Raw genomic sequence first — 22,855 nt, 5'->3', positions numbered from 1 at the left:
CAAAAGCAAAAAAACAAACCAAAAAACTCAGATAACGGCCTTAAGCAAGTAAGGAAAATGATAAAGATATACTTACGAAGGACCGTTAAGGAAGCAGTAGCTGAACACTGGCCATGGAAATTTTTGGCCTTAATTGTGTATTTCCCACTGTCACTTACTGAGGCCTTTCGGATTTCAAGGGAATATACGTTTCTGGAGCGACTTACGCTGATATTTGAAGAAACAGAAATCTAAAAAGAAGAGAAAAAAAGGGTTTCTTTGAGCTCTTCAGGAGTAGATGGAGTATTTAAAGCTTTCTTCAGTAATATATTCATAACTCAACTTACTGGCAGGTTGTTTTTAAACCATTCGATTTCAGGCGATGGCTCACCACTGATTTCACAAGAAAAGAGAACATTTTGTCCTTCGTTAACATTTTGAGATCTGGGCTGGGAGATGAAGGCTGGAGCATCTGAGAGTTCTTTGCTCAGGGTCAGATCATACTGACACTTGATGATTCCTTGGCTGGTTTTGCCAATGCAGGTGAGGATCCCTTCATCTTTGTGACCAGCCTGCTTGATGGTCAGCGTCTGGTCGCTGCCTGAGACGCCATATCTGTACTCCTCGGAGTTACTGAGCTCTACCCCATTCAATACCCATTTCACATCAGTGGCACCAGCAATGTTGGCTTTTAAAGTCACTTTCTGACCATCAGGTATACTCATCTGAGTAGAATATGCTTTAATCTCGGCATGAGTTCTGATTTCTTCTGATGCCTGTGATGTTTTAGTGATTTCCTCATGGACAATGGATTTTTCCAGGGAGGTCGCTTCTGATTTCTTGACTTTTTCGGAAATCAGAACTGTTGAAGCTTCCTCCTTGAGGGCCAGCTTCTCTGGAGATTTCACCTCTGACATCTTGATTTCTTCAGAAATTAGGGCTTTTTTGGAAATTTCCTCTTGGACATCTGCCTTCTTCTGGGATATACTTTTGGAGGTCTTTTGTGTCGATACTTTCTGTATCTCAGTGTCTTTTACAGCTGAAAAAGAAAGCTCTATAAGGCAAACTGAATTGGAAAGAGGCCCCACCCTCTTCTCTTGTGGATTCTGTAAGTGAATAATATACAAAGAAAAAACATTAACTTAACGCATGCAGTGTAGGTAATACCTAACTCTTTCTCAGTCCCAATCTTGGAAAGTTGTCATGCATGACTTTGGAGATCAGTGTAATGATTATTTAAACTAAACTAAACAGAAGAATGATTTTTATGACTTAAGGGGAAAAAAAGTTTTGCAAAGAATAGTTGAAGGATTTAGGAGATGGGTGGATTTAGGAGATTTTGAGTAATTAAAACAATTGAATTATGTTTTAGAAGACTGAGATGAAAGCAAACTAATTTTAATTGGGAAAACCGATACAGTTCTTTCATTAACTTTCCACTGCTTTGGAAAATTAGCAAGAGTGAAGCTTTAGGGAAGAAGTGCCATTTTGTATAATCACCTGACTTTATTCTTAAATGTTCCTGGGAGCAGGAATCTTATATAATCTCTATGGAATCTTATATAACACCACATACAATTAGACACTTAATAAATATAAAAGTGTATGCTAACTTCAAATATGTGTATTTGTACATTTGTGTACAAATGGTATTCTGTAACTTGGTAAAAGTTTTATTTTAATACTTTGTGTGTGTGTGTAAGGAATAGTGTTTAGAAATGTTTCCTTCATATTGTTTTCTGAAAATTATTGGTAAGAATAAAAGCCAACCTACCTTTTATTGTTAATTTGCAGCTAGAGGACACAGATCCAGCTGAATTTGTTATTGTACAAGTATAAAGTCCACCGTCAGAAGTATCAGTCTTATGAATTTCTAGGAAGAATCCTCCTTTGTCTTCAGAGAGTTTATATTTACCTCCTTGTGTTATAGCCTGTAGAATGCACGTGATTTGAGTTTTAAAAAGTGATTTAATTTTAAACTTTCTTTGGGAGATGGGGAAGAGGGAAGAGGTTAGTTTTTTTAGAAGATAAGTTTAAGGATCATTTAAGAACTGGTTACCTTTCCATCCTTTGTCCAGATGACAGTTGGCTGGGGTTCTCCAGTAGCTTTAACTGCAAACTTAGTGACACTGTCTGAAGAAATAGTTGTATCCTGCAGCCCAGTAACAATTACTGGTTTTGTGGAAACTGGTTCAGGAGCTTTTGGTTCAGTTTTCTTGGTTTCTGTTGGCTCAGCAGTTTTTGGAGCCGCTTTCTTGGTTTCTGTTGACTCAGCAGTTTTCGGAGCAGCCTTCTTGGTTTCTGTTGACTCAGCAGTTTTCTGAGCTGCTTTCTTGGTTTCTGATATGCTTGAAACTTCCTCATGGATATTCTTAAAGGCTTGTCCCACAAATTGGAAGTTAGTTTTGGAAGTTCCACCTTCACCAGAAATCTCACAAACATATTCTCCACAATCAGATTCAGTGAGGTTATGGATTTTGAGCTCATAGGTACCATCTGCCGAATAATGAAACTGGAAATGCCCATTTTCCTTCAGTTTCTTACCATCTTTATACCAGGTGACCTCTTTGGCACACAATACAGTACTTTCGACCACACAGGTCAGCTTTGCTATATCTTTAGAAGCTTCTGCTTTCAAGGACTGAATTATCTTGGGTGGGGCAGTGACTGGCAGCTGCTGAACCTTTTCTGTTGGTGTGGGTTTTATCTCTGTGGGTGATACAGCTTTTGGGTGAGAAGTCACCGGCTCTGGGGATTTCACTTGTTTTGGAGACTTGACTCCTTCTGGGGATTTTACCCGAGGCTCTGGGGATTTGACTTTCGGTGGTGATGTCAGAGCCTTTTCAGTAACCCTGGCCTTTTGAATGGTCAGAGTAAACTGTGCCTCTTGCTTCCCTTCGCTGTTCTCTACCACCACGCTGTAGTTGCCCTCATCCGAAGCCTGGACTGAAGAGATCTCAAAGGTCGATTTGTACTTTGCGGTGGTCACTTGGTGGCGGGCGGAAGTGCTTATGACTTGTCCCCTACGCAGCCATGTCACAGTCGGTACCGGCTCACCATCTGTATCGCAAGAAAACCTTGCAGAGTCGCCTTCATACACCGTTATGGACCTTGGCTTCGTAAGAATTCTTGCTGCCAAAGTCGTCTTGATCTTCCTGTGTGTGGATTTTTCTTCCAGCGACTTTTCTTCGACTGCAGCACTTTTCATTTCTGCAGATGCATGGTGTTCATATGATGAGAGACTTTCCTTTGTCTCTGTTATCTGTGATTTCATTTCCCTGACGGAAGAGGAAGCTTCCATCTCAGATGTTTTCTTAAATGATGAAACCGCATATGCCTCTGTTCTCGTCAGCTCAGGGAAAACAGATCGGGGGACCTCTTCGTCTCTGCGCTGGGAAGCATAGGTGGTGTAATCCCCTCCCGTGACGTCCAAGGTTGCATAGTCAGAAGCCTCACCTTTGTAGTTGGTGCACACGGCACGGTATGTTCCGCTGTCATCAATATGACAGTCCAGAATTTCCAGGGTCAGAACCCCACTGGTGTTGGTGTAATGAATCTTACTGCTCTCTTGAAGTTCTACACCGTTGTGGTACCATTTGACCTCGGCAGTTGGCTTAGACTGAACATTTAAGATAAAACGTGTATTTTGGCCGCACGGTACCCTGTGGGAGCGCATCCTCAGTGTGATTCGAGGCATGTGGTCCAGCGTAAAAGGCTGCTGACTCAAAACCTCATACTTCCTTTCTGATGTCTTCTGAGTTTTTAAAGCAGCTTTCATGGACTCATACCTGGAAAAGATATCAAATCTTGCCGACCTCTCAAATCTTGACAGTGAACGCTCACTAGACACAGGGCTGGGGGAACGTGGGCGAGTCCTTTCTGGGGTAGGAGACCTTCTTTCTACGTCATCTTCATCTTCATATTCCTCAGCTGGCTGTGGCCGCGGCCGGATCAGCTCGGACACCGGCCTCATCAACTCGATGTAGGTCGGAGACAGGGAGCGCCGGCGTCTCAGCAGCCTGGACACCGAGGAGGAAGTGTCTCTCTGAGCGTGTTTGGAGATCTCATATTCTTCCTCAATTTCCGTTATTTCAGTCACTTCTCTCTGGCGTCTTGATTTCTTTCTAGATTTTTCTTCCTTCGCCATGTGTTCCAGCTCGCTTTTGTATTCCGAGAGGCGCTGGGTGGTGGTGACTGGACGCAGCAGCTCTTGGTCCTCTCTCTCGGCCATAATCCTCTGCCGCTGCCTGGGCTGCCTGTGCCAGGTGCGGGCGTGCCGCTCCCGCAGCTCCGCGTAACTCGTGCTGGTCTCCGCCTTCGTTGGGATGTGATACGTTGAGTATCTGAAGTCTTTTCTTGCTTCCTCCACCTTGACGTGAGCTTGTGGGGAAGGGTAACGCAGACTCGAAAGCTCAAAACGTGGAGGGCTCCGGCTTGGGGGTGAGGCTGAAAAACCCAGTTCCAGCTCTTCTTCAAGACGCAGCCTCTCTTCCTCTGTTCTCTTCATTGCCAGGTAGTCGTCAATGGGCAGGAGTAATTCTTCATCCGAGATGTCACCGAGAGAACGTCTCCTGGGTCTGTAATAAAAGTAATAATCAGGAGAAGGTGTACGCCGGCGGGCTGGTCTCACCATTTCAAGGTCGTCTTGGGACAGTTTGGGAATCCTCCACTTGGGTCTGTATTGATCGGTGATGCGTGGAAGAGGCATCACGTAGAACTGTTCCCATCTTGAAAGGCGGATGCGCTTGGGTCTTTTCTGTACAACTCTGTCCATCTTCCCAGGCATTTCAAATTGATCGCGTATCTTTTTGTACCATTTCATGTCAGACATGGGCACGAACTGCTTAATGTGTTGGTCTTCTTCTATGGCAGCCGGTTTGTACTTGCGTGGCTCTGGTACTTCGTAAGGCATGCGGAGTTTTCTCTCCTCCTTCTTTTCTTCCGTCTCAAGTCGGTATTCCCCTTTTACAGTCTTGGTGCTGACGGCTGGTTTGTAAAGGGTGGCAGCTTCTCTCAGTGCCTCCTGGGCGACCTGTGTCAGCGGCACAGTCTCAGTTCCGGAAAGAATTTCAGCCATTCTTAGCGTCTTGTCAATTTGCCTCTGTACGTGTCGTTCGCGCTCCTCCTTAGTCTTGAACTCCTGTTTGACGTACCTCAGGCGTTCCACTTGTAGGTGGGCCTGGCAGCTGGTGGATCCAGCAGTGTTTGTGGCTGTGACTCTGTAGTAACCCGTGTCTTCAGGCAAAGTATCCCTGATATGAAGAGCATAGTAATCCAAGCCTTCGTGGATAATTTCGATATTAGGCCCGAGGGACAGTGGCTGACCGTCTTTCTCCCATTTTAATGTTGGTGGGGGGATGCCAGACACCCTGATCTCAAAGCAGACGCTTTGGCCTTCTTGGCATTCTGCGTTTGCCAGTAGCCGTTTGAACATGGGTCTTAGGGTCGTACCTGTTGGAGGTGGGTGTGGGGTCACAGTCAGCTTTGCTTTGCAGCTGTCTTCACCGTATTTGTTTCTTGCAACAACAGTGTATTCGGCAGCATCATCCGTAGTTACACTGTTGATTGTTAATTGGTAAAGACCCTTGTCGGACTCAAATGTGTACTTCCTATCATCATCACCTGGTTTGATTTTCTGACCTGATTTATACCATGTAACTCGAGGCTCTGGGTGGACAGTTATAGTTACTCCAAACCGGACATTTTCACCCACATAAACTGTCCTGTTATAGAGAGGCAGCGTGAATTCTGGTGGCCTTTCCAGGAGTCTCATGGTATCTGTTCTGCGCTTAAGTTTCTTTATGGTTCTACGGCAGTAATAGTCGTAAACTTCCCTCACACCTTTAACAAACAGCTCTGCGTAAGAACTGTCTTCTCCGTAGTCATTGACTACTTTGCATCTGTAGGTACCGTCATCGAATTTGGTAATGTCTTTGACATACATGGTGGCCACTCCATCGTCATAAGTGATTTCATATTTCTCACTGTTCTCCAGCTGTCTGACACCAAAGTACCACGTCACTTGGGTAGACTGATCGTAATTTTCAATTTTGCATACGTATTTGACATATCCTCCTTCTTCAACGACTGCATGCATTATCTGTCCAGAAACTGGGCCGATTTCAATGGATGCCACTTTAACTTTAGCAATGCTCACTCCCTTCTGAGATCGAATTGCACCACCACAGGAGATCCTGGCTGCAGACACAACCAAGTTGAGGTCTTTCTTGATCAGGGTGTGGTAGTAACGTCGGTGTTTCAATGTCCTGATCACTTTAGTACTGACTCTTTCTATCTTCTGCTTCAGCCATGGGTGCTGGAGAGCCTCAGATGCTGTCATGCGAGATTTTCTCTCTTTCACTAACAGCCGGTCAACAAAGTCCATGGCTTCAGTGCTGATCTCTTGGAATGCTTCTTCATCAAAGGTATATTCAGCATTCATGATGTTCTCAATTACCTGTTGGTTAGTTTCAGCCAGGAATGGATTGATACCACTCAACAGCACATACACGAGTGTTCCGAGTGACCACATGTCTGTGGCTGTGCTGACAACATCATGCTGGTGGACTTCAGGTGCATAGTATTCAGGGGCAGTGAACAGAAGCCTAAAGTTGTCCCCTGGCTTCAGCTGATGGGCCTGACCGAATTCTATGATTTTAATGGTGGAGCTCCTTCTTGTTTGGTAAATGATATTTTCTGGTCTAATGTCAAAGTGTCCAATATTATGACTGTGTAAGAACTCAAGTGCTTCACAGACCTGGCGAACATAGCTTACAATTTCTCTCTCATTAAGTTCAAAAGCACTTGTGTTAATGCGTTCAAATATGTCAAGTCCTGATAGGAACTCAAAGATCATAACTAATTCTTCCATGCTTTCAAATGATTCATGGAGGTATAAGATATTTCGGTGCCTAGCGATGTTTAGAATGGAAATTTCTTTCTTTACCAAAACCTGATCAGCCCCTTTGACTTTAACAAATTTGGCCATGTATGTCTTCTTTGAGGATGTTTCAACACAACGGTGGACAATTCCAAACTGACCACGCCCAAGATCTTCAGCAATCATATATTTCTCATAGAGTTCCTTGGTTGAAGAGTGAGATGCTTTGGTCATAGAAACTTCCCTGGTTTCATCAACCTCTTCATCGTAGTTCATAGCTCTGGTCTTATCTTCTTTGGTTACGGTTGGTTCTGAAGGCTCAGAAGGCTTGCTTAGGCCAAATTTATTTTCCGCTATTATACGGAACTGGTAACTTGTTTTTCCAAATAAGTTGATCACGGTATAGTGTGTTTCTCGGGCCTGTCCTACGCGGATCCATCTTTCTGCAGTGGTCGCACATTTTTCAACAATGTAGTTGGTGATTTTGCTGCCACCATCAGAAGCTGGCTCAGTCCATGTTAAGTTGACAGAATCTCGTGAGACGTCACTAACTTTGACTCCTCTGGGTGGGTCGGGAACATCGGCCACATCCAGTTCAACTGTCTTCTGATCAATTCCAAACCTGTTTTTAGCACAGACCACATAGAAACCAGCATCTTTTCTCTCCACTCCATTGAGGAAAACAAGTGACGTGAAAGATCTTGTGACAATAACTTGGTAGTGGCCATTGTTGTCGATGAGATCTTGTCCTTTCTGCCAGGTGATCACTGGGTCTGGTTTGCCACTGAATGGGATCTTGATGCTGATTACCTCACCTCGGAGAGCATGGACTGCTCCCATGCCTTCAAGATTTTTAGGCAAGTGTATCTTGGCTGGAACTGTATCAGAGTAAAAGAAGGAAGAATATAATTTAGCAATACCCAACACTATTTAAGAGCACCCCCCCCCCAATTAATAATATGTAATCTAGCACCAAAATGATGTTTGCTGATTTGTTTTTACCTTCTACTTCCAAGGAGGCAGTGCCAGACACAGACCCTCCTTGGTTGGTAGCTCTGACTTGGTAAACTGTGGCATCATCATCTGTGACGCTTGCAATGATGAGCTGGTGGTAGCCACCCTTAAACTCTTGAATCCTGTACTTTAATCCATCTGCGATGATTTCTTTGCCTTGTCTGTACCATTTCACAATTGGTTTTGGATGACCAGTCACTTTGCAGACCAAAGTAGCATTGCTCTGATATCTGACATTTAGATTTCTCAGTTCCTCTTTAAAGTGTGGTGCCTGAATTGGGACATCAGATTTGGGAATGACAGGTTCTGATATTTCACTCCATTCGCTTTCCCCACCTAGGTTTTCACATTTCACACGGAACTCATATTCAAGACCTTCAATAAGGTTTTGCACTGAAAAGACGGTTTCTCGAATTTCATCTGTTGTCACAGCAATCCACTTGTTCTGCTTCTTCTCACGCTTCTCAAGGTAGTAATTTCTAATCTTTGCCCCTCCATCACTGGCAGGTGGCTTCCAGGCCACAACACAAGAATCTTTTGTGACAGCAGCAATAGTTGGTTTGCCAGGAGCACCTGGCTTTTCTGTTTAAAACAAAAAGCATTTGACTCATGGGGTGAAACAAACAGCTTTATGAAGAGCTTATTTTATAAAAAATAAAATGTTATGAACCCAAAGTTCTATTAAGAATAACTAATCCAGAAAAATGAAATTGGTTACTTTATGCTGAGAAACTTACTGCAACACAAAGTTCGTTTTTAGAGAAAAAGGGGATGGGGTATACATGTGCCCTTTTAGATAAGCAAAAATTCAATTTAAGTGAGATAAAAGGCACTTGTACTTTAGCTGAATCTTTGCTATCTCCTTTCAAAAGTTATTTCTGTTTAAAAAAAAAGTTTCACATACAGATGGAATTTTGCCATAGGAAGATTGTAGAGGTTGTACTCACCAAATGGACTCTTAATGATCACAACTGAGGAGACTTCTAGAGGGTCACTGATGCCAAACGTGTTCTGAGCCGAAACCCGGAAGTAATACCCAGCATTTTCTGTGAGGTTCACAATTCTACAGGTTGTCACTGAGATGGCTGAAGACACCAATTGCCATTCAGCCCCTTCCTTGGCCTCACATTTCTCTACCACATAATTGGTGATCCAGGAGCCTCCGTCATCTGCAGGTGGTTTCCAGCTGATCACCACAGAGTTCTTCAATAGAGCTTCAATCACAATTGGTCCTGTAGGTTTGTCTGGTTTATCTGTTGGGAGAAAATACAATTGGAGTGGTTTCTGTAGTGTGTCTCCCAGGATATTTTTCTTTTTTCTTTAAAAACAACAACAACAACAAAACCCACTGAAAATGAAAATAAAATACCTTGTATTTCCACATCAAGGATGGCATCCACCGTTCCAAGAACATTACTGAGCTGAACTTTGTATTTCCCAGCGTGAGTCTTACGTTGGATATTCTTCATGACGAGATGAGTATACTGCTCAGTGTTTTCAATAGCAATGTTTTCTGAGTTTTGCAAACGTTTCTGGCCATGGAACCAAGTGATGGCAGGTACTGGACGGCCAATGTATGTAACGTGAAGTCGAAGCGTTGACCCCACAGCACCGTAATACTTCTCTTTCAGTGGGTAACCGGGATGGAATTGTGGCGTTGCTTGCAGGAGAAGCTTACTACTGGATTCTACTTCTCCAACCTCATTGGTAGCTATGCAGGTATAAACGCCTTCATCTTCTTGTTCCTCGGTCATTACTGTTAGAGTATGTGTGCGTCCATCTGAAGACATTTTGTACTTGCGGCTTTGTATCAGCTCCTTACCAAATCGGTACCATTTAATGTCTGGTAGAGGCCTTCCAACAATCTGGCATGAGAGTTGAGCAGCTTCACCCAGTTTGGTGGTGACATCCTGCATTTCTTTGCGTACTCCTGGGGCCTCTCCAGCTGAAGGGTATGAAAGATAACATTAATGCATTATTGTTACTACTGAATCTATAATCCTCTGTCCTTGTATATCAGGAATGAATTCATCCTATTGACTAATACTTCATTAGACACCATTATTTACGTATGAGTCTAATTCTTAAAAAGGCTTCACAGTGACTGGAGGATCATCTGGAAAGTAGAGATTCAATGAGCACATCATCATATTATTATGTAGAGTGACTTTTTATGATCGGGAGGCATTAACAATGTATAGGGTTTTGGGGAAATATTAGTTCTCTATAAATCTGTAGATTTGCCCTTACTTAGGTTCACTGAAGTGGGGTACATTTGTTGACCCTTCAAGTCTTACTAGGAGTATTAAAAAAAACCACCATTGTATTCAAGGGAGAAATTGCTTTAGGAATCAGTTCACTGCACCTAACAGTTCACTGCTGAGGTTATGTGCTTGGAATGACTTCCTCTAGAAGCATCAACTATTCCCTGTGTGTGCATATGCCAGAGTGAGTGATTTCTTTCCAAACACTTGCTCTCCAGTAAAGCTTTCTGGAGATCTACTTAGTCCAGAGGAAGAATTAGCCTTAACATGTTGCTCAGTTTGTAAACCATAAGCAGAGAACTAATGGCTACTTACATGTTAGTTTCGTCTTTACAGACATAGCGGTTCTTCGAGGTCTGCTCAGCCCTGTCTCATTCTCAGCAAAAACCCTGAATTCATACTCCGTAGCTTCCAGCAAACCCCCTATTGTGAATTGCCTGTCCTTGATGCGGTCCTTACTGCTCTTCTTCCAGGCACTGTCTCCAGATTGTCTATATTCAACCCAGTATCCAAGGATTTCTTTGCCACCATCGCATTCAGGTTTCTCCCATTGTAGAGTGACGCTGTCTTTGGATATTGAAAGAATCTCGAGTTCTCCAGGTTGGCTTGGCTTATCTGAAATATTTGAAAACAGTTGAAAAGGAAATCAGCTTTCCTGCTGAAGTAAAAGAAAAACAGCAAAGGTGGTTTGCCTCTCTGATTCTAACCCCTTTGGAAACTCTTTCCTTACCAAATGGATCTTTGCAAACAACTGGTTCAGAAGCAGGGCTGGTCTCGCTTAGGCCAACGTCATTCTGTGCGATGATGCGGAACTGATATTCCGCGTCGGGAACAAGCCCGGTGATGGTGTACATTGTGGTGGTGATCTGAGTCTTGTTGTGTCTGACCCACTTGTCAGTTGATGTCTCCTTGCGTTCAATGTAGTAGCCTGTGACCCGAGAACCACCATCGTCTCTGGGCCGGGACCAGGACAGGCTGACAGAACTCTTGGTCACATCTAGTACTTCTGGGGGATTGCTTGGAGGCTCGGGAGGGTCTAGGAATGTAAATGGAAAACACATGTGTTAGAATGCAGTCCCAACTCTTGTAAGCTGGTGGCTTTCCTTTCGAAACAAAAGAGCACTGAGAGGATTTTTACAGTGTTATGGTTGGAAGAGCACTTACTCAGTGGTGTTTTTGGTATGACTGGTTCCTCAGATTTCAAGGGTTTGCTTATTCCAAACTGGTTTTCTGCTGAAACACGGAAATGGTACTCCACATTTTCTTTGAGGCCTTTTACAACCAGAGATGTACCTCGGACTCTGGAGTCGATGGTGTACCAGGCGGCTTTAGGCACTTCTCGTCTCTCGAGGATGTAGCCTAAGATGTCAGCACCACCATCATCGGCAGGGGGTCTCCAACTGACCCTTACAGAGCGAGCTTGTATGTCGTCATATTCAAGTGGTCCTTCTGGAGTGTTGGGACTTCCTATCACCCTGACCTTGATGTAGACAGCCTTCTTGCCACATTTGTTTTCCAGAACCAGGTCGTAAGTGCCAGAATCATCCCTGTCTGCTTCTTTGATTACAAGCTCAGTGTGAGTTTCAGAGGTTGCAATCATGGCACGCTTGCTAATATCTTGGCCTTCCTTGGTCCATTTACATATTGGGAATGGTTTTCCTTTGATTGGTATGGTAAGTCTGATGACCCCACCTTGTCTTACACAGATACCTTCCTGGTATCTTTCATCAAGTTCATAGTCAGGATATTCTGGGAAGAAAGGTAGGGTTACAATTAGCATTTTGGGAGGCGGGTGTAGGAAACAAGTCTTAAGGCAATTACAGCAGAAAGTAAATGATCATATGTCTTACCAAGCATTTCCGTGACTTTGACTGTTCCTGGTACCTCAGCGGGCTCCCCAGGTCCACCAGCGTTACAAGCTAGGACACGGAATCTGTATTCAGCGCCCTGAGGTAGGTGTGTGAGAGTATACTCCCGAATCTTGGTTGGGGTGGTGTTGCATTTGGTCCATTCATATTGATCAACTTTTTGCATTTCGATCAAGTAGCCTGTGACTTTAGATCCTCCTTCATCTTCTGGAACACTCCAGGCCAGGGAGACTGATGTCCTTGTTGTATCAGTAACTCTTGGGTTTTGTGGCTTTCCTGGAGGAGCTGGGAATAAGAATAAGACAACAACATACTTGTTAAAGTTTCTGCAAAGTTGAAAATCGAATGCACCACCTAACAATTTCAGTGAGTTGTGGAAACATGGACTATAACAGTAGAATATTTTTCATTTTGTAAATGTTTAATTCATTTTAATCAGTTAACATTACTTAAAGCTCTTGGTTTTTCCTTTGTCTTATTTGTGCTTTGCTTATAATCACTAATACTATCTTACATTTACCATCAGTTTTTAAAGTGCTTCCAGAAATATTAACTTGCTTTACAATTTTAACTGTGATATAGGGTGTGTATTGTGAGTTCCATTTTAAAGCAGGAGAAATAGACTCAAGAGAAGAATATAAAAAGTTATTTGCCCAAAGTTGCCCGGGGTTGGAGTGGGGAGGGGATTGATGACAGAGGACACCACTGAACTTTTTGAGCTGTTGGAAATATTCTATATTTTGATTGTGGTGGTGGTTATACAAAACATATAGAATTCTATATTTCAGAAGGGTGACTGTTGCCACATTATACCTCAGTAAACTTATACAAAAGGTATTTACCAATTGGATCCATGGCAATGGTGGGTTTGGAAGGACGGCTTGGTTTTCCAGTTCCTCTCACGTTAATGGCTGTGACACGGTGTTCATATTCTAAGCCTTCAGTAAGGCCAGTGGAACGGTACCGTGTCATCGTCACTGGTACTTTATTTACACGGACCCATCGATCTGATCTCACTTCTTTGCGCTCCACAATATATCCAGTCACTTGGGAGCCACCGTCATCTTCTGGTGGGTACCAAGTAAGTGTCATGCCCTCACGTGAGACATCAAATATCTGTAATGTTTCTGGAGGTCCAGGAATATCTGCAGCAAGACAGAGGTAAACACAACATGGCACCATGAATAAATTGAAGACTCGTACATTTGTATAAGTGTGTCTCGTATATACCATCTTAAAATGGTACATATAAGACTCTTGCAACTGTTTTTCTCGTGTTTTCATTTTTGTACTTTTCTTGCTGTTCCTCATTTTCTTCCATTTTATAAACATTTATTAAGCATGTATTCTGTGTTGTTTCTCACTGTAACAGCCAGTCCTCCCTCCCCCCTTTCCTTCCATCCATCCTTCCCTAACTCCCTCCTCTCTTTCTTCCATTAAAAAAAAAACCCCAACCATGTTGAAAACTTCCAAGAAAAGGAGGTTTAGAAACCTTGGAAAGACCCTGGGATTAACTTTGTGACCTATTTTTACTTACATAAGGGTATATTGAGAATAAATTCCTTCTTGTTAATATTTAGAATCAGAGGTGGGGAGAGTGGGGGCGGGCGTCCAGGACTTACTGATGAGGCTGCGACATTCTATGACCTCAGATTGCAAGTACGAGCCGATCCCGAAGCGGTTTGTCGCAGCGATACGGAACACATACTCGTTTCCTTCAGTGAGTCTGGTAAACTTAAATGTTGTTCTAGTCACTGATTCAGACACTGGCAGCCACCCTGGACGATGGGCATCACGTTGTTCTACCACGTAGCCACTCAGTGGAGCACCACCGTCCAGTTCAGGCGGTCCCCAGGAAATGGTCACTGAAGTAGCATCAATTTCTTCAATCTTGACAGGCCCAGTTGGTGGACCAGGCTTGTCTATGAAAAAAAAAAAAGAAATCCCGGAGGTTAATTTTCACTTCAAATCAAAATTGGGTGACTAAACAACAACAGCTTGCTTGTGTCTTGGTCTCTCATCCTTACCGAGAATGATAACTTTAATGGTCTCTGAAGTAGTTCCGGTTGCATTCTTCAGTTCAAGTATATAGTCTCCAGTATCTCTGATAGTGGTTTCACGAATGGTTAATTTAGCTACCTTAGTATGAGTTTCAACTGTGACACGCTCTGATTCTCTTAGTTTAGAGCCAGCAAAGAACCAGGAAGCAGCAGGAGGTGGGCGACCAGCAATTGGTATCACCAGCTCTACTGGTCTGCCGGCTGGGACGTGGATGGTCTTTTGAGGCATTGTAGAAAGATCGATTGCTGGCAACACTATGAGAAAAAGTAGGCATTTATTCATAAGTATTATTTCTAATGACAAAGTGTCATGAATTCTGAATGTTTCTTTCACTTTCCTTTACTATTATTGTTATTTTGGTGATTCGGTACATACCTCTGAGGTCTTGTACAGTCACGGCTGTGATGATCTCTCTTGGTTCTGACACACCTTTCTCGTTTTGTGCCCTTACTCTAAATAAGTACTGTTCACCTTCATTTAAGGAAATAACAGTGTGCTCTAGGACTGTGGGTTTTAAGGTGACAACCTTCATCCATCTCTCGGTGCCAGCTTTGCAGGCCTCAAGAACATAGCCAGTGAGCCGGCTACCACCATCGTAAAGTGGTTTTTCCCAGGCAAGGGTAACAGTCGATTTGGTGACATCGACAACTTCTAGCTTCACAGGCACCAAAGGTACTTCTGAGACCAGAACTGCATCAGATGTTTCACAAGGTTCTCCAATGCCATAAATATTTTCTGGCAGCACTCTGAAATAGTACATGGTTCCTTCTATAAGTCCAGAAATTCTGTAGAGCGTCTTGCTGCATTTGGTAGTTACTGTTTTGAATGCTCTCATGGCAGCTTCACGCTTCTCAATAATGTAATTGTTGACAGGAGCTCCACCATCAATTGTGGGAACTTCCCAAGTAATGGTCACAGAATCTCTTGATACTTCCTTAACTTTCACTGAAGCACAGGGACCAGGAGTATCTAAAACAAGAGAATGAAAGATCCATACTTCCTGTTTGCCTGATTGGTTGATAGATTTTTTGGGGGGCAGGAAAATATACTCAACATAGTTCCTTTTAGAGAGGTGATAATCAGAGGTCAAGGTGTATCTTTTTAAAGAATCTGCTCACAGCATAGTTGATTTTAAGACAAATACTTACCATATACTTTAACAAGGACAGTTGCTGATTTCTTGCCAGATTGGTTTTCAGCTTCAATGGTGTATTTTCCAGCATCATACCGGTTAACTTTGTCCACAATAAGTAAAGAGTAACTCTCAGTGTTGTCAATGATCGCCCGGCTTGCAAGGTCAATGCCCTTCTTGCTCCATGTGATGACGGGTGGTGGTCTTCCAGATACAGACACCATCAGCCGCAACGAGGCCCCAGCTCTGATGGTCACAATCTTCTTTAAATCATCTGCAAGCTCAAGATCCGGTATTTCTGGAAAGTAAATGTCAAAACTTAATTAATTCATGAACAGGTGTGATGAGAAAATAATTCACCTAAAACCTTATATCATAAATACCTAGTCTTTCCATGGGCTCAATTTCAGCAGTTGACTCGCTGTATTCACTCATGCCCTTCACGTTCACAGCAGCGACTCTGAAGGAGTATTTCTGGCCCATCTTAAGGTCTGTCACAGTGAATTCATTATTTCTTATTGTGGTCTTGGTATGCACTCGGTACCACTGGTCAGTGTCCTTCTCTTGCATTTCAAGAACATATCCTATGATGTCAGTGCCACCGTCATACATGGGCTTGGTCCAGGCTAAACTAATGCTGTGTTTGGTGGTATCTACAACTCTCGGAGCAGAAGGTGGTCCAGGGGTATCTATGAAATTTTAAAATAAGGATGCAGGTATTACACAAATAAGGAAGCTTGAGATTTGTATTTTTGGTTTTCAAGACTCACTGAGGCATTACTCTTCTTTGTCCACACTCACCAAGATACTCTTTGTAACTAGGCTCTTCTGACGTTGCAGGATAGCACTGTATGCTCTATTATTACTATTATTATTGTTTTAAGAGTTAAACTTCTTTAGAAAGGTAGATGTTTCTTTCTGGCCACTTTGGCTAGCTATGCTGTGTCCTGCTAAGCTCATTGCTGACAGTACCCATTCTCAGGGACTTTTCTTTAGTTGCTCAGCTTTCAACAGGGTTAATATCACTTGTCACCTCTACATTGCTAATAAGTACAGGAATAAGTTTCTTCTACTTCCTCGATTCAATCCAAGTGATTTATTGCTTTTAGTTCTTGGGCTTAAACTTTGTACAAGGATTTGCCACTTATTTCTGAAGCTTTTGTGACAATTATTTTGTTAGGTGCTTACTAAAATACAAGAAGCTTTATGCTCTGCTAAGCCTCTTAAAAGAGATGTTGTCTTTTTTTTCTTTTCAGTAGTTATTATCATTACAACAAAATTCTCTCCATTCTTAGGAAGATTTGCAAAATACATCCCTTTCATATTGGTAGTAGAATAGTTTATTTTTTTCACAGATTGGAAAATACTGCAACAGTTTTTAGCAATGTAACTGCTAACTTATTGACAGAAGTAGTAGTTGAAATGTTTTCTGTCTTAGGCTGTATTTAAGATCCTTCTAATAAGCATATGACTTTCTAGACCATTCACAAATTCTACAAGTTATTGGAAATGGCATGTTGGAAAATTATTTGTAATGTGGTTTTGTTGGGCATTAGGGTTACGTATGATTCTTGGAACTCACATGATGGTTCTCTGCAAGAGATAAAGTTGGAAGCTTCGCTGGGTTCGCTGTTACCAGCAGCATTTACTGCGGTCACCCGGAACTGGTAATCACAACCTTCCATCAGGCCAGTCACCTTCAGCCTGGTATCATACACCACATGGTCTTTGTTCACACGCGTCCAGCGCGAGCTCTTCTTCTCACGTTTGTCTACTAGATAGTTGCTGATCTCGTTGCCACCGTCAGATTCAGGTTTTGCCCACTGAATGATGATATGCTCTTTGCCAGCCCCAACTTCTTCAGGTATGCCAGGTTGTGATGGAATAGCTATTTATATTTTTATGAAAATAAAAGGATGATCAGAATCGCACAGAATCACTATTGCTATGACTGTCCTCCCTTCTCCCTGATCCCATTACATTTCAACTGCTGAACTGTTTGAGTGTTAATACTCACTGAAGGAGTTTCTGGCGACAATGGGCTCTGATTCAACAGGCACACCAGGGCCATATTTGTTTACTGCCCGCACTCGGAATATGTATTCGTTGTTCTTGATGAGTCTGGTAACCACATAGGATAGGGTTGGGCATTCGCCTTCCACAATCACCCAGTTGAGTCTGCTAGTCTCGCGTCTTTCCACGATGTAGTGAGTTATTTCTGCACCTCCATCTTCCTGAGGAAGGCTCCAGGCTAAAGTGCACTTCTCCTCTGTTACTCTGCTGACGGTGAGCTTTCCACATGGGCCTGGGGAATCTGAAACAGGTGTAAGGACGAGCAATGAGGAAGGTGTTTCTTTCTGCCCACACTTGAGAAAGCTATGAAAATCAAAGATCATTTGACGTACTTACCGAGAACTTTGACCACGACAGACACGGCCTTGGTCCCACTGGCATTCTTCACCGTTAAAGTGTATCTTCCACTGTCACTTCTGTCACAGAACTTGATCACAGCAGTTGCTCGTTTGCCAGTGTACTGCAGAGAGACTTTTTCACAGAGATCTAGTTCCTTGTCCCCTTTGGTCCAGATAATTTTGGGTTCAGGTTTGCCACCAACTGCAGCATCGAGAACAAGATCCGAGCCTGCTCTGATGGTAACCAGATCACCCTGTAATCTGGCATCGAGTTCGGCTTTGGGTGGAGCTGTCATAGGCAAAATAGATGTGAATGAATATATGATAGTTTACTGTTACAGAAATTGTGATAATTTAAAAGGAGAGCATTGACTATTCTTTACCGTATTCATCTCGGCAAGTGATGGGGCCTGTAGATTCTGATCCTTTGCTAATTACGCCTGCTGCATTCTTGGCCAACACACGGAATTCGTAAGTGTCTCCTTCACTGAGAGCAGTAATGGTGAAGAAATTGTCAGATACAATGGTGTAGTTGCACTTGAGCCAGCGACCATCTCCAACTTCACTGACTGGCTTACGCTCTATGATGTAGCCTACAACCTTGCTGCCTCCATCATACACTGGGGCAGACCAGATCAGTGACACCGTTGATCTGGTGACATCTGTCACCTCTGGTCTTCCTGGTGCATCTGGAAGGGATGCAAAAATAAGGTTAAATGCAACTCTGAATTTTGCTAGTACCAATAATGATGACGATGATGGTGATGACGGTGATAAACAAATGTACCCTTAAATTCTGATACCTACCAACTGGGTTTTGAGCCATCATAGGTCTTGATGCTTCACTGGCTTTGCTAACGCCTGCGGCATTGAGTGCGTACGTTCTGAACTGATATTCCAGTCCTTCTACCAAACTGGTCACTTTGTAGTTGCACTCTAAGCATGGCAGTTTGTTTTCTTTCACCCAAAGAATGGTGTTACGTTCTTTCTTCTCAACCCAGTAGCCGATGACTTTACTGCCACCATCATGATAGGGTTCTTCCCAGCGAATAGACATGGTATTGGCAGACACATGGTAGACCTCAGGTCTGGTAGGTGCACTTGGTGGGACTAAATATAAGCAAAGGTATCAAATATGAATACAGTTTGATAAAATTCAGGGGAAATATTTAACTATAATAGAGACTTGGAAGTACGATTTTTATTTTTCTTACCAAATGGATGCTCAGCAACGATTGGTGCTGATTCCAGAGGCTTGCTGACACCAAATCTGTTCTCTGAACTGACACGGAAAGAATATTCCATGTATTTTGTGAGATGAGTGACTTTAATCTGAGTGCGCTTGACGCTGGAATTGACAAGCTGCCAAGCTGTTGTACCTGACTCACGCTTTTCAACTATGTAATTAGTAATATCCGTGCCTCCGTCATCTTTAGGTTCAGCCCATGACAGGATGCATGATTCAGCTGAGACAGATGAGACTTCAATGGGGCCAGTTACTGGACCTGGCCTTCCAATGACCACAACTGTGATGGTAAATGTTTTGACACCAGCTGTATTTTCCAGGGTCAGGAAGTACCTTCCAGAGTCACCTCTCATGCTGTCCTTTACAGACAGGGTGGTTCTGTCTTTTGTTGTTGTGATACTCACTCGATCTGTCTCCTTAAGTCTCATTTCTTCAAGCTTCCATGTTACTTTGGGGGTGGGACGACCACTGATTGGCACGTCAATGGTAAACGTGCTGCCTGCTTTGCAAGTTATGAGCTGATTGGTAATTCCAGTGAGATCAGCTGTGGGCTCAATTTGAGGCTCCTTGATGATGACAGAAGAGAAGGCTTCCCTGGGTTCACTGTAGCCAGCATCATTCTTGGCCTTCACGCGGAATTCATATTCAGTGTTCTCAGTGAGGTGCTCCACCGTGAAAGTCAGCTGTTTGGTGTGACCAGCTTCAACCCAGAAGTCAGATCCCTTTTGTCTCATTTCGAGCAGGTAGCCAGAGATGCGGCTGCCTCCATCATGGTCAGGTTTAAGCCAAGCTAAGACCACAGAGGATTTGCTTGTGTCAATGACATCAAGTCTCTTTGGTGGAGCAGGCTGTTCTGTGGCTACCATTGGTTCTGGCATTTCATAGGGTTCACCAACACCATACTCATTTTCTGCAGAAACACGGAAATAGTATGGAACGCCTTCTACCAGGTCGTTGACCTTGAGGATCTGACGAGTGCATTTTTCACTGACTACCTGCCAACTACGGCGACTGGCTTCTCGTTTCTCTACCACGTAGTGATGGATTCGGGCACCCCCATCAAGGAGAGGGGCATCCCACATCAATGTAACAGATCCCCGGGTCACATCCTTGAAGGTAATTGGGCCAGGTGGGCCTGGAGAGTCTAGCACCTTTACGGTGAATGTGATTGACTTACTACCGCTGTTGTTTTCCACAGTAAGGGTATATTTCCCTGCGTCGTTTCGGTTGCAGTTTTCCACGGTGAGGGTGCTGAAGGAGTCTGTTGTATGGATATCAGCCCGAATGCTAAGGTTAGAGTCAGGTTTGCTCCACACAGCTGTCGGAGTCGGTCTACCCTGATAGGCAATGAAGAGGCGAATACTGGCCCCAGCTCTCACAATATGAGTCTGCTTGAAGTTGGCATCGATGTCTAACTCAGGAGCTGATAATCGGTCAACTGCTTTAATGGTGCCGGTCACTTCACAGCTGTCTCCTTTTCCAGCACCATTGACAGCGCTAACCCGGAATTTGTATTCTGCACCTGCTTGTAGATCAGTAACTGTATATCTTGTTTTCACCCATCCTTCTGCATTCACCTTGTGCCAGTCTCCTAAGTCAGCTTTGCACATTTCAATAATATACCCAATTATCTCCATCCCTCCGTCAAACACTGGCTTAGACCATTCTAAGCTCACAGTTGTCTTTGATGTGTCTGTCACTTTGACCACAGTGGGAGCACTTGGTGGGTTGACTGGCTCTCTACATTTGATTAGTCTTGAGATACCACTTGCAGGTCCTACTCCTGCAGCATTTTCAGCCATGACATGGAATTCATACTCATTGCCCTCTGTCAGACTGGTGACTTTGAATCTTGTCTCAGAGATTGGTCGTTTGCTGATGACTTTCACCCATCGTGTGCTTTTCTTTTCTCTCCTTTCAAGGATGTACTGTTGAATTTCACTGCCACCATCTGATTCTGGCCTTGCCCATGTCAGGGTAATGCTATTGCCTGTTACATTACTAGGTTCTGGAGTGCCAGGGGAATCGGGAATAGCTGTAAAATGAAAACAAAGAAAGAAATAAACCAATTAGACACATTTGCTTGGAAGTTAACCTTATGACATAGTACCACTTAGTAAAAACGGTCGCTTACTGTACTGTATTTGAGCAACCACTGGGTCAGAATCCAGTGGCCTGCCAACACCAAACTTGTTGACTGCAGAAATACGGAATTGGTATTCATTGCCAGTTATTAGTTTAGTGGCGGTATAGCTGAGGGCTTCACAATTATCCTCAATTAGCGCCCAAGCAAGTCTGCTGGTTTCCCGTTTTTCAATGATGTAGTGCGATACGGGAGCACAGCCGTCATTGAGTGGAGCATCCCACCACAAGGTCATCTTCTCGCCAGTTATACTGGTGAATCTTATTGGCCCAACTGGTTTTCCTGGTGTATCTGTAAGAAAAAGGTTCCAGAGTTAGTTTCTTTCTCCTTGTCCATTAAAATGCAATCAGGCATGTCTTTAATCCAAGTCCTGTACATTGTAAGATTAAGAAGCTATTTTATGAGTACCTTGTACTTTCACTGTAATTTCTGCTTTTGTGGAGCCAGATGCATTTTTGGCTTCCACTGTGTATACACCACGATGGTCCCGAGTAGCATCTCTAACAAAGAGGCTGGTGGATCCAAGGACATCGGTTATTTCCATATTCATCCTCTTCTCAATTTCTTCTCCATCTTTGAACCAAGTTACTCGAGGTACTGGCCGTCCTTGCACCAAAGCTTTAATTCTAAGGCTCTCTCCAGACTTAATAGTGACACCATCAAAGTACTCAGGGCCAAACTCTACAATTGGTGCAACTATAAAAGAAAGAGACAATATGCATTAGTTTGGCTTAATAAAGACTTAAATAAGCATGTTTTTCATTAGCACCATATCATAAAGCCTGAAAGGGTAATGCTTATACCAAAGGCTATTTTGAAAGGATTGATAGTTGAGAATTTAGACTATGGGGTTAAACATTTGCATATTATTAGGTTATCGCCTTTGTTATATCTGTCATGTTATTAATCTTGCATTTCCATTTGTAAAAAGAGAAATGAAACATTTACGGATCATTTACTTCCTAATACTGCTGCATATTCAAACAAGTTCCTGTGCGGGGCCATCAGCTGCACTCAGGCAAGGTGATAATTGTGCTGTTGGACCTGTGTTGTGTTTTAGTAACTTCAGTCGAGAGGGACAGTTATTCTTGGGACCTTTTTTTCTTCATTTATTATAAATGACTGAAATCACAAAGCTAAAAACTCATTCCCACTTGCATGCTATTTATATGGAAATGAAATAATAGACGTGGTAAAAAGAATTGATGCTAATTACATTTTTTTCTTCTCTTCATCTGAAAGGTAGAAAATCGAATTCATCCACCTAACAACCTTTGGTAATCTGTATGAAACGTTGTTTCTCTTCCCATTTTTATAGACCAGCCCCCCCCCCCAAATATATATATATATTTTTTTAAAAATGTGAATGCTCTTAGTTACATTGGAAATTGGTTGTAAATGCTTACCATTTTCGTCCCTTGTCATAATAACGCCAGAAGACTGTGAGGGCGGGCTTATGGTTCCAACAGCGTTTCTTGCAAGTATTCTGAACTCATATCGATCCCCAGGACTAAGTCCTGTTGCCGTGTACTGGCATTCGCTGACATCACTAAAGTTGCATCTGGTCCAGCGATCGCTCCCTTGCCGTTTCTCGATGTTGTAGGCGACAATCTTACTGCCTCCATCACGCAGTGGTGGGTTCCATTTCAGAGTGATGGTTTCCCGGGTGACATCAATGTAGTCAGGAGTGCCAGGTGGGTCTATAAATTAGATGCAAGTTAAAGGCATCGTTATTTCTGTAATCAACTCTTAATCTTCAGTGGAAGGAAAATAAATAAATCCCCCAAACTCATTTTAGCCATTAATTGCATTTTTTTTTGTATCAGAGGCTTTAAAAAAAGAATTTTAAATTGCTCT

The 22,855-nt window shown here is 43.0% G+C and overlaps 1 protein-coding gene across 5 annotated transcripts in view; it reads right to left on the bottom strand.

Moving 5' to 3' along the window:
- Positions 1-22,855, bottom strand: part of TTN (titin) — a 281,676-nt gene that overhangs the window by 2,223 nt on the left and 256,598 nt on the right. For all 5 annotated transcript variants that reach the window (XM_082658166.1, XM_082658171.1, XM_082658170.1 and 2 more), the window contains 26 exons: positions 22,405-22,698; positions 21,407-21,694; positions 20,990-21,289; positions 18,824-20,890; positions 18,417-18,719; positions 17,993-18,298; positions 17,608-17,898; positions 17,216-17,512; positions 16,781-17,086; positions 15,582-15,887; positions 15,215-15,496; positions 14,442-15,035; positions 14,033-14,320; positions 13,628-13,927; positions 12,848-13,150; positions 11,988-12,290; positions 11,302-11,886; positions 10,868-11,173; positions 10,453-10,752; positions 9,243-9,818; positions 8,821-9,126; positions 7,862-8,455; positions 2,039-7,737; positions 1,754-1,910; positions 327-1,018; positions 77-230 (listed from right to left, as the gene is read on the bottom strand). In XM_082658166.1, coding sequence (XP_082514292.1) covers positions 77-230; positions 327-1,018; positions 1,754-1,910; positions 2,039-7,737; positions 7,862-8,455; positions 8,821-9,126; positions 9,243-9,818; positions 10,453-10,752; positions 10,868-11,173; positions 11,302-11,886; positions 11,988-12,290; positions 12,848-13,150; positions 13,628-13,927; positions 14,033-14,320; positions 14,442-15,035; positions 15,215-15,496; positions 15,582-15,887; positions 16,781-17,086; positions 17,216-17,512; positions 17,608-17,898; positions 17,993-18,298; positions 18,417-18,719; positions 18,824-20,890; positions 20,990-21,289; positions 21,407-21,694; positions 22,405-22,698 — 16,197 coding nt within the window. The remainder of the gene's footprint in view (positions 1-76; positions 231-326; positions 1,019-1,753; positions 1,911-2,038; positions 7,738-7,861; positions 8,456-8,820; positions 9,127-9,242; positions 9,819-10,452; positions 10,753-10,867; positions 11,174-11,301; positions 11,887-11,987; positions 12,291-12,847; positions 13,151-13,627; positions 13,928-14,032; positions 14,321-14,441; positions 15,036-15,214; positions 15,497-15,581; positions 15,888-16,780; positions 17,087-17,215; positions 17,513-17,607; positions 17,899-17,992; positions 18,299-18,416; positions 18,720-18,823; positions 20,891-20,989; positions 21,290-21,406; positions 21,695-22,404; positions 22,699-22,855) is intronic.

Source organism: Grampus griseus (genome assembly GCF_964374135.1).
Source record: "Grampus griseus genome assembly, chromosome: 7".
Classification (NCBI taxonomy): Eukaryota; Metazoa; Chordata; class Mammalia; order Artiodactyla; family Delphinidae; genus Grampus; species Grampus griseus.
This window is presented reverse-complemented; position numbering and strand designations above follow the sequence as displayed.